General features: G+C 38.4%; 1 protein-coding gene across 2 annotated transcripts in view; it reads right to left on the bottom strand.

The window, feature by feature from the left end:
- The window catches only part of LOC148951835 (RUN and FYVE domain-containing protein 2), a 153,908-nt gene that overhangs the window by 124,389 nt on the left and 17,180 nt on the right, over window positions 1-12,339 (bottom strand). Inside the window, exon 2 of one of the 2 annotated variants that reach the window (XM_089088740.1) lies at window positions 1,514-1,640. In XM_089088740.1, the coding sequence (XP_088944866.1) occupies window positions 1,514-1,544 (31 nt within the window). In that variant the 5' untranslated portion in view covers window positions 1,545-1,640. The remainder of the gene's footprint in view (window positions 1-1,513; window positions 1,641-12,339) is intronic. The other variant, XM_089088741.1, reaches the window with a different exon arrangement.

The raw sequence follows: 12,339 nt of genomic DNA, 5'->3' as shown, positions 1-12,339 counted from the left end.
ACGTTTACCTCCTAAACCTTAATAATTCTGTCATTGCTGAAGAAATTGGAGCATACTATTTACTTAGTTTTAGTATCGATACGAGAATGTCAGTCCATGGCAGGAAATCAACCTTTGAATTGAGAGAGATGTTTTTTTTTGTGTTTTTTTTTCATCTTAGCCGAGATTGATAGTAACTGCACAAAAACAAGTTAAATCCTGGTTCCCTTCAAAACAAGAGAAGTCCTGATTCGTTACATAAACAAGCTGGAGGTATATGGCGAGCTTTTTATGCTCCTCCCCACCTCCCACACCAACTTTAGTACAGAAGGTTATTACACCTTTTTGAACCAGGATTACGCTTCAATTTCTGATCAAAGCATCTTAATATATCCGCCCACTTCCTCCTTCAACCATTTTTCCGAAAGACTGGGAGAACATTTATTCGGAAGTCATGCCTTACTTTACTTTTACTTACTTTCGGCGGAAACCGGATGTAGAACTGTCCTGCCCAGCATAAACGGGCTTTGGAATGGCTCTCAAACTTATCGGACCCAGCATAACCCTGACCTGGCCCGTTTCGGTTACACCAAATGCCGTAGTAGCGTTATTCTGCAACTAATATTCAATAATTATTACTAATATTCTAATATTCCATTAATTATTCATGAGAATTTTTATTACTAAGTTTTTCTCCAGGCCCATCACACCCCAACAGGATTGAGGCAGCCCTTTACAGAGGCCGCTGTCCATAAATCCGGATCCTATGCACTGCCACAGTTGTTTTCCTAAAGTGGATCCTCCCGCGATGGTGTTCTGATTCACCATACAATTTAACCCATTGCTGGGAGAAGGTTTATAGCTCACGAGATACGCCCACTTGCCAGTGAGCCCGCTGAGTATACATCCGAGGGGCCTTCTTCCTCCTCCACCTGTATTTGCGGCCCCAAGCGAGTGCCCCAGTTTCAATTTTGGACCCACATTGCTTGAAGCACATTTTTTAAAGTAGAATAGTGCAAGAAGAGTGGAGGACCAAAGTTGGCCCATGGATGCTTCACCTTCCCCTCTCCATGTTGTATTTTTTGTTCTTTTGCAGGAAGACTTGCCTTGCAGACGGTAGGCATGCAGCACTTAATTGAAACGGAAGCACGAAACGATTTTTAGTCTATATCAGAGAAATCATAGAGCTGGCCAGTGGTCCATCTGATATCTTCCCTCGCTTTGATTACAAACTTTCTAGCAGAAGGACAGGTATCTTAAATCTTGGTTAAACCGAAATAATACAAGAATTTTCAATTTGCAAGATGCCTTGAATGTGGACATGAGAGTAAACCCTTCAAGATCCATGATAATACCACTTTTTTTTCTTTAAATCCCCACCTTTCTTAATCCTATCCCTCCTGAAATTTCCTTGTCCTCCTTTAAATTACTTGGTGTCACAATTTCTTCTAATTTAAACTTAGCCTACATATAAACAATAAACAAATGCAAGAAGCAATAAAAACAGAATCCTAACACATATTGGATATCTTACCAAGGTGGCTTCCATCTAGCATTGACATCATCTTTACAAAATCTCAATCTATGTGAAAATTACTCAGATTCTAGTCATTCCATTAGATTATCTTGACGCTCAGGAATTCTTGAAATTAATAAGAAAACTATAAGAAAAAACTTTTTTGTATAATGTGTAAAAATAATAATAATCCATAAATAAGCAATGCATATGGTGACCATAGGTCGTGGAAAACACAGTACAGTCCCAGATGCCAGGGCCTGTCTTGAAAAGTCTTGAAGATACATTATTTGGCAATTAGGAATACAAAGCGACGTGTGGCATTGCTTCCTCTGTAAATGCTCAACTCAATATATAGATTTTGATACTTTTAAATTGGTTGCTTCCCTCAGAATTTTCTACTTATAGCAACGTTGTCCTACTTGAGTAAAAAATTGTAGTTGATGCCACTAAATAACACAAAAATACGATTTTCCCTTATCACAGTCTTTTTGGCTAAGTACTTAAAAATGGCCCTAGAACTTTCAATTCCTCTCTGAATGAACCCGTTTTTCCAGGACTATTGGTTTGATACAGTCATCCCTAGGAAGAAAATAAACAAATAAACACATATTCACGTTCTTTCTTCTGGAAAAAAAAAAATCAAAATTCCATATTTTTGAAGAAAAAACGTGAATCCTTTCCAATAGGATTCTCTGTTGCACTTACTTCAATGATATGATACGCTAAGATAAGGAAAGAAAACGTTTTACAAAAAAAAGAAACGAGGTAAGAAGTTTTTTGTTTAAAGTTAGTCTTTTAGCTCTATAAAATTGTTGCTTTCTGTTTTTATATACTATATTGATTAAAAAAAAAATTTTCCACAAAATAAATTTTTCAAAGAAAAGTAAAGAACTCCATTAAACAAAAAATGAGCAAAAATAAAATCAAATAATCTACCAAGCGTAAAACTACCACAGATCAGCATCGATAAATAAATGAAACTCAAACCGAACAGAAATTACAATAAATAACCGAGTCAAACTCAAAACGAGCAGAAATTAACATAAGTTGAGCTTAAAACTTCTATGCCTTCCCAAGGCCAGAACATAATTTGCAGGTTACTGACAAAAATATAAATGTTTTTACTTTTATAACTTTAATAAATCAAATAATATTAATATTTTGATTACTAAATGTCAGTATATGTATATTAAACTGACAATGCACATTCATTTGCATTTTTTTTAGTAAAGTGCAAATTATGTTCTGCCCTTGGGAAGGCAGAGGGGTTTTAAAACCCTTACCCAACAACCCTTACCCTAAGGGCTGTGAGGGTGGTTGTCATCCTCAAAAACATAATTTCCAGATCTTTCAACAAGGTTCAACGAAATGGCTATCTCAAAATTTTGATTGGATGTGTTTGGGAAAATAGTGGGCGTGAGAGGGGCGTTAGTCGCTCTCCCATCACGTTCAACTATTAAAAAAGGCACTAGCCCTTTAAATTTCCAATCAAATGAGCCCTTTTGAAGTTTCTACGAAAACGCTTTCAATAAAAACATTATATGCCCCCAGGGCATAAGTTACAAACCTTGCCCTGCGGGCTGGGGTTGTCATCCTGAAAGACCTAATTTCCAAAACTTTCTACTACGTTGAAAAAAATGGCTATCTGAAAATTTTGATTGGATGTGTTTGGGGGAATGGTGAGCGTGAGAGGGTGGCTAATTACCCTCCAATCACTTTCGACTATTAAAGAGGGTACTAGTCCTCTCAATTTCCAATTGAATGAGCCCCTTTTGAAGTTTTTACAACAACTCTATCTATAAAAGCCTTATATGCCTCCAGGGCATAACTTACAACCTTTGCCCTGGGGGCACTGGGCGGTTTGTCATCCTTAAATGCATAATTTCCAGAACTTTCAACTACATTGACTAAAATGGCTATCTATAAAGTTTGATTGAATGTGTTTACTTAAGATGGTGCTGCTAGCGCTATTACAGCTGCTTTTGCGCCACTCTAGTTTAGCTTGTTTGTGTGGAGTTCTCAACTGTTTTTGATGGTGCATTTTTTCAAAGAATTGGCCTCCCTAGCTTTGCTAAGTGCAATCATAATAACCTTTAACCATCAAAAAGAATGTTTGTGAAGACTTAATTCATTTCAACTGACTACAGCGCCATCTAATTTTGATTTATATAGATGGTGCTGCTAAACTCTAGTTTAGCTTGTTTGTATGGAGGTCCCAACTGTTTTTGATGGTGCATTCTTTCAAAGAATTGGCCTCCCTAGATTTACTAAGTGCAATCATGATGACTTTTGCCTATCAAAAAGAATGTTTAAGAAGACTTAATTCATTTCAACTGACTACAACGCAATTTACATTTGTCAGTCTGTGGCTTTTTGGATTACTCAAACGGCAAGCAGAGGACTTCTTGAGTGTGGTTCTTAAAAAAAAAGCGTAGGCAGCGTGGAAAGAAAGGTGGGTGCCAAAACAGACAGACAGTCATACACGTTCATGTTACTGAGGAACGTGTTTCTGACCGGAGGACGGCTGTATGTGAACCAAGGACTCTTGTGAAAATAAGACGTTTGCAAAGGTACGAAATTCCTCTCACTCTTTCTCCATCACAGCTGCAGCCGATCTTACCGTGTTCCTCTGATGAACTTCCCCCGCTATTACGTCCTGAACAGTTATCAGCTCCAGTTATCAGCAACCGAATTTCATTCTGTGTAATGCCCGATCCTTAACAAATAAAGTTGACGAGATGGAGATACTGCTGAGAGAAGTGAGTGTTCCTATTGCCACAGTTACCGAATGCTGGGATATCACTGATAAAATGGGTAGAATAAAAGGCTAAACTAGCTATTTCAACACTCGCCGTGATAGAGGCCTGGGTAGAAAAGGTGGTGGCGATGGTATTTATATTCGTAATGACATTTCATCTAAACTGTTAAATATACCCACCGATTCGTGTCACGAAGTTGTCTGGGTAGAGTGCAAGCCATCCAAACTATCAAAAAAGTTCTCATGTTTGATAATTGCATCTGTGTATTACCCAGAGAGTGCAAAAAATAGGAAAGAGCTTATCAGCTACTTACAGACCTACATCGATAAACTTCGTCGTGCCCATGCCTATCCTGGCTTCATAATAGCTGGCGATTTTAACCAGACGAACAGACAATGGGTATCTAGTGTCCTTGATCTGAAGCAGGTAGTTACCATTGCTACGCACCAGAGTGGCAGTACTCTAGACCTAATTTTTACAAACATGAGTGACAATTATTACTCCCCTCGGTCGTTAGGTCCTCTCCAGAGTTCAAATCATTATGAAATTCTCTGTCAAGCCAAAAATAACCAACCGAAGCCAAAGAGAACCAAAGTGACTATTCGTCCGCTTAACTCTCAATCAATCTGCGATTTCGGTCGGTGGATCAGGACTTACTGCTTCGACGACCTGTGCTCTATAGTAAACCTGAATAGCAAAGTTCAGCAGTTTAACTCTCTTCTGTTAGAGATGTTCACAAGTTTTTTCCCACTAAAGTTGTAGTGGTAAGTGATTCCGATAAGCCATGGATCACAAGTGATCTCAAACAAATGATCAAGATGAGGTGCAAGCTGCACAGTTCCGGACAAATAGCCGCGGCGGCAAAACTTAGAAATCGAGTCGTGGCCGTCAATCGCTTCAAGCGAAGAAATTATGTTCGGGACAAGGTAGTACCCCTTCTCCAAAGTAGCAGTCGGAAGTGGCATTCCACAGTGAAACAAATGACTGGCAAGTCAGTTAACAGTGAGCTAAAAATACCCAAGCCTGACAGATCTCAAATGAGCGCTTCAGACGTAAACGAGTTCTTTGCTGGCATTTGTACCACCTACCCCTCAATTACAGAGGCCGAACTGGTTGATCTCTTAGTCGATTGTGAAACTGACGAAATAAAACAGTTTAACAAATTTGCTGTTTATAAAGAACTTAAAAAACTAAAACCGAATTGATCTTCCTACCCTGGTGAGTTGCCGGTCAAACTTATTCGAGAATATGCCTTGTTTTTCGCCAAACCATTGGCATCGATCATCAATCAGTGCTTCAGTGAACAAACCTTTCCCGATGCTTGGAAGCGAGCCTATATTCGCTTAATACCCAAAGTTAAAGGACCTAAGACATGTGATCAGTTAAGACCTATTTCGATTACATCGAACTTTGCTAAAGTTGCAGAATCTTTCATATATCGTGAACTTCTCACGGACATTTCACCGTCACTTGACCCTTTCCAGTATGGTTGCTTGAAGGGATGCAGCACGTCTGTTTATTTAGTACGGCTTTATCACCTAGTAGTTGAATGGTTGGAGTTTGGAAGCTCGTTTGTAGATTTACTTCTGGTAGACTACCGAAAGGCATTGGATTTGATTAAGCACCCTCTTGCCGCCCAGAATCTCAAGTCAATGGGTGCCCGTAAGCACATCCTCCAATTAGTAGTTGATTTCTCACGTCACAGGTATCAAAAAGTGTACGCCCTTTTTCCCGGTGATATTGAATCGGACAGGGTGGAAATTACATGTGGGGCCCCACAAGGTACCAAATTAGCAGCTCTTCTTTTCCTGGCTGTTATCAACTATGTGCTTTCTGACTTTGACGATCGTTTTAAATTCGTCGATGATTTGTCTGTGCTTCTTAAATACCACGTAAAGGATTCGCAAGCTGTAGCCCAGTTCGACCCAAATTTTTTCGATCAGTTTAAATCACAGTGTTCTGCGAACAGTCTTCAAATTAATGAGAATAAATCAAAGGTTTTGAGGTTCAACCCACTTAAACGCGATTTTACCTACCCCGCGACTTTGTCCCTTCTGCTTCGTGTGCGACTATCTTGGGCGTCACCTTTAGTGTGGACTGTTCGTTCTCTATTCATGTACAAGAGCTGGTTAAGAAGGGACATTATGCTATGCGGACACTGGTGGCGATGCGCCGCCTAGGTTTTCCAGTGTATAAGCTGAAAACCGCGTACCTCACTTTTATTCGACCCATCCTTGAATATGCGTGTCCCGTCTGGGGCCCACACAAGTTCATCACATAGATTACTTAAGTGATGATTTGGAGGGGATCCAGAAACGAGCTGTAAAGATCATTCTTTGCGACAAATATGTAGATTACAGCTCCGCTCTGAAGTCACTTGAAATACCAAGCCTTCGCGATCGCCGTTTCCAGCTGATGATTCGTTTTGGCCAGTTTTTATTGTCTAGTCCTGTACATAGGACAATATTACCACCTAAAATGCCTGTCCGCGCAAATACCAGAAACAAAAGCAAACTTATGCCAATCTCGTGCCGCACAAATAGACTTAGTAACTCCTTTGTTCCTTTTTTTACAAGTGCTTTTAATAAAATGTAGAGAAGTGTTTTCATGTAAAAAAGTTTTCATGTAAAAAACAGTGCCTTTTAGTGCATTTTTTTAATGTGTCTATGACAGCTGTTTTCATTAAAATGATTCTGATTCTGAAATGCTGGGCGTGAGAGGGGGGTCAATTACTCTCCACTGACTTTCGACTATCAAAAAGGGCAATTTCAATTTCCAAACAAATGAGCCCTAATCAACTTTTTATACAAACCTTATATGCCCCCAGGGCATAACTTCCAGCCCTTGCACTGAGGGCTCTGAGGGGGTTATCATCCTAAAAGACCTAATTTCAAGAACTTTCGATTACATTGAACAAAATGGATATCTCAAAATTTTGATTGCATGTGTATGGGGAAAGGGTGGGCGTGAGAGGGGGGTTAGTTGCCCTTCAATGACTTTCGAGTATTAAAAGGGCACTATCCCTTTCAATGTCCAATTGAATAAGCCCTTTTTGATGTTTTTACAACATAGCTTTCTATAAAAAAAAAACCTTACATGCCCCCTGGCCATAACTTACAACCCTTGCCCTGAGGGTTGTGGGGGGGAGGGGTTGTCATCCTTAAAGACCTAATTTCTAAACATTTCAACTGAGATGAATAAAAGGGCTATCTAAAAATTTTGTTTGGATGTGTTTGGGGAGAAGGTGGGAGTGAGAGGGGGGTTAGTTGCCCTGAAATCACATTCGACTATTAAAAATGGCGCTAACCCTTTGAATTTGCAATCGAAAGAACTCTTTTTCAAGTTTCTACGACACAAATTTCAATAAAAACTTCAATGCCCACAGGGCATAACTTATAACTCTTGCCCTGAAGACTGTGGGGGAGTGTCCTGCTTAAAGGTATAATTTCCTGAATTTTAAACTGCGTGGAACAGAATGGCTATCTCAAAATTTTAATTGGATGTGTTTGGAAAAACTTGCCCTGAAGACTGGGGGGAGTGTCCTGCTCAAAGGTATAATTTTCTGAACTTTAAACTGGGTTAAAAAAAATAGTTATGTAAAAATTTTGATTGGATGTTTTGAAAATTATTACTGTGAAATGGGTGTTAGTTGCTTTCCCAACACTGTTAACTATTAAAAAGGGCGCTGGTCATTACAATTTACAATTGATTTAGCCTTTCTTAAGTTTCTACGACAACGGGTTCTATAAAAACCTTATACACCCTCAGGGCATGACTTACAACCCTTGCCCTAAGGGCTGTGGGAGTGTCCTCCTCAAAAACATAATTTCTATCTGGAAATCAACTACGCTGAACAAAATGGCTATCTAAAAATTTTGATTGGATCTGTTTGGGAGAAGGGTGGGCGTGAGAGGGGGGTTAGTTGCCCTCAAATCACTTTCGACTATTAAAAGGGGCACTAGACCTTTGAATTTCCAATCGAATGAGCCCTTTTTGAAGTTTCTAAGACAAAGATTTCAATAAAAACTTATATGCCCCCAGGGCATAACTTATAACCCTTGCCCTGAAGACTGTGGGGAGAGTGTCCTGCTCAAGGGTATAATTTTCTGAACTTTAAACTGCGTGGAATAAAATGGCTATCTCAAAATTTTGATTGGATGTGTTTGAGGGAATGGTGGGCGTGGAAGGGGTGTTAGTTGCCTTCCAATCACTTTCCACTATTGAAAAGGGCACTAGCCATTCCAATTTCCAATCGAATGAGCTTTTTTTGAAGTTTCTACTACAACGTGTTCTATAAAAACCTTATATGCCCCACGGCATAACTCACAACCCTTGCCCTGAGGGCTGTGGGGGGGGGGGGGGGTTCAACCACAAAGACATAATTTCCAGAACTTAAAACAGCGTTGAAAAAAATAGCTATCTCAAAAGTTTGATTGGATGTGTTTGGGGAAATGGTGGGCGTGAGAGGGGGTTAGTTGCCCTCCAATCACTTTCGACTATTTAAAAGGGCACTAGGCCTTTGAATTCCCAATCAAATGAGCCTTTTCTACTACAACACCTTCCATAAAAACCTTATATGCCCCATGGCATAACTTACAACACTTACTCTGAGGGTTGTGGGGGAGTGACCTTCTCGATAACATATTTTCTATCTGGAAATAAACTACGCTGAACCAAATGGCTATCTCAAAATTTTGATTGGATGTGTTTCATGAAAAAGTGGGCGTGGAAGGGTTCTTAGTTGCCTTCCAATCACTTTCGACTATTAAAAAGGGCACAAGCCACTCCAATTTCCAATTGAATGAGCCTTTCGAAGTTTCTACGACAACTTCTTCGATACGAAGTGCCCTATTCTAGAGGAAAAAATAATAAATAATACATAGTGCCAACATCGTTCTTATATGTCCCCAGGGCATAACTTAAAACCCTTGCCCTGAGGGTTGTGGGGGAGTGTCCTCCACAAAAATATATTTTCTATCTGGAAATCAAGTCCGCTGAACAAAATTGTCATCTCAAAATTTTGTTTGGTTGTAGGGAGGGGAAGAATGGGCGTGGGGGGGCTAGTTGCCCTCCAATCACTTTCGACTATTAAAAAGGGCACTAGCCACTCCAATTTCCAATCGAATGAGCCCTTTTCGAAGTTTCTACGCTGCCTATGATTATACTCAACACGATGAAAAAAAGTACTGAAATGTTAGGTATGAAATATAGAATGAGATTCATTGAACAACATTTCTAAACACAATCAATTTAAGAATGTTCTGAAAATACCAACGTTAAAATACGTTGATAAATTACAAAAAAATACAAGCTTTCTCAACTAAAATTAAGGGGAGTAGAATGCATCTATGGAATTTGCATAAAGCTATAGCAATTCCCATACTATTTGCGTGAAGCTATACACCTTTTCAAAGAGAGTGAGTACCCCCTCACATGGCCTTAGACTTTGCATAAAGCTATAGGAATTCCCATGCTATTTGCTGGGACGTATACACCTTTTCAAAGAGAGTGAGTATCCTCTCACACCTATGTTCCCTTGGTACCTTTCCAAACAAAGTGATAAAAAAAACACGTCTTTAGTAACTTCGTTCATCATGATAGTGTGTAAGGTTTCAATTGCACATGGAACTACACAGAAATATACAGTGCAGTTTGAAGTGCACATTGCAGAAAGCGACCAATCCTTTTATATTATATACCTATAAAGTGATCAAACACGTTTTGAAAGTATAATTGAGATTGTATAACGCAATCAGGCTGGTTTTTGAGACACTTTCATCATAACATGTTTTCTTTTCTTGTTTTTTTACCAGAAACTAGAAATTATCAAATTGCGTAATCAAAGAATGGTCTCATTCTAGAAATACCGGTTTACAGTTGGTTATAATCATGCTTTTTTTAACCATAAACTAGAAATTATCAAATTGCGTATTTAGGAATGATTTTGTAGGAAAAGCTGTCTATCACCCTTGCATTATCTAGTGTTCCATTTCTTTGAAGTATGTGCTATCAGACTGGTTTCTGATTTTTTGGACAATTGCCTTAGTCAAGACTAGTTTGTTAGGATTGTGTCGCTAGATAGCATTTCCGAATTGGATCGTATGAAGGTGAAGAAAAAAAAGGTATAGCATTTGCGAATTGGACTATACGAAAGATATTAATTGCATAAAAGGGAAAAAACAGAGCTAGGTTAGGTTGGAGTTGTACTGGGGTTGAGTTGCATGAGGGTTCAGTTAAAGAGGGCTCAGTTGCACGAGGGTTCAGATGCATGGGGGTTCAGTTGCTTGGGGTTCAGTTGCACGGGGATTCAGTTACAATGGAACCCACACAAAAACAATGGGGCACACACAAAAGCCAAATTAGGCGAATGGCCTATGAGAAATCGTAAAATACCCACGACAATGAACAAGTCCCAATGGGACAAATATTTATCTGACATAAGGCTTGGAATGGGAATTAATTTTTGAGGGGGGTTTAAAAAAGCTACTTATTAAATACCCCGGTAAACATACGACTGGAAATGCTTCAGAAGAAATAAACTATTGCTTCTTTCTGAACTAATCGCAATTCCTTGAAAAATGTTTTTTTTACTTTATTGCTATTAGTCAAAACATTGCATTGTCTATGCTACACCAAAATAGCGAATATTTATCGGGGCTTTTTAAGTCTTCAATTTTTTTTCAGTGTAATTAATAACATAAAAAAATGATGAAATTTAGAATTGAATAAGCTCTATTTTGACAACTTTATAAGCAGTGAGGGGGGGGGCGGCAAGTATTTAGTGAATATAATGCTAGGAAGGGGAATTAAGTTTCGAGGGGGGTGTAAAAAAATGGTACTTATTTAATATCCCGGTAAACATACGACTAGAAATGTTTCAGGAGATATAGACTATTGCTTCTTTCTGAACTAATCGCAATTCCTTGACAAATATTATTTTATTTTTACTTTATTGTTATTAGTCAAAACATTGCACTGTCTATGCCAAACCATACTAGCGAATTTTTATCGTGGCTTTTTAGTTTCTCATTTTGTTTTTAGTTTGATTAATAAAATAAGAAAATTAATGAATCTAGAACTGGCAAATCTCTATTTTGTCTAATTGATATGACATGTGGGGGGTGGGTGCAATTATATGCTGCATATATTGCTAGGAAGGGGGAAATTAAGTTTTGAGGGAGGTGTAAAAATGCTACTTATTTAATACCCCGCTAAACATCTGCTAAAATGCTTCAGGAGAAATAGACTTGCTTCTTTCTGAACTTTCTGGGGCGGGGGTGGGGGGAAGTATTTAGTGAATATAATGCTAGGAAGGGGGAAATTAAGTTTTGAGGGGGTGTAACAATGGTACTTATTTAATATCCCGGTAAACATACGACAAGAAATTCATCAGAAGATATGTACTATTGCTTCTTTTTGAACTAATCGAAATTCCGTAACAAATATTTTTTTTATATCTAATCTATTGTTATTAGTCAAAACATTACACCGTGTATGCCATACCATACAAGAAAATTTTTATCAGGGTTTTTTAATTGCTCATTTTTTTTCACTGTAATTAATAACATAAAAAAATTATGAATTTTAGAATTGGCAAAGCTCTATTTTGACTACTTTGTATGAAGTGATGGGGGTGGGGGCAAGTATTCAGTTAAATAATGCTAGGAAGGGAAAAAAAGTTTTGAGGGTGAGGTGTGCTACTTCTTTAATACCCCTGTAAACATCTGACTTTAAATGCTTCATGAGAAATAGACTATTGTTTCTTTCTGAACTTTCTGGGGAGGGGGTGGGGGCAATTATTTAGTGAATATAATGCTAGGAAGGGGAAAATTAAGTTTTGAGGGGGGGGTGTAAAAATGGTACTTATTCAATACCCCGGTAAACATCTGACTTAAAATGCTTCAGAAGAAATAAGGCTATTGCTTCTTTATGAACTAATCGCAGTTCCTTGACAAATATTTTTTTATTTTACTTTATTACTATTAGTCAAAACATTGCACTGTGTATGCCACACCAAACTAGTGAATATTTATCGGGTCTTTTTAGATGTCCAATTTTTTATTCAGTGTAATTAATAACATA

The sequence above is a fragment of the Artemia sp. Qi Xiang Cuo genome, chromosome 5 (genome assembly GCF_049724085.1).
Source record: "Artemia sp. Qi Xiang Cuo chromosome 5, ASM4972408v1, whole genome shotgun sequence".
NCBI lineage: Eukaryota > Metazoa > Arthropoda > Branchiopoda > Anostraca > Artemiidae > Artemia > Artemia sp. Qi Xiang Cuo.
This window is presented reverse-complemented; position numbering and strand designations above follow the sequence as displayed.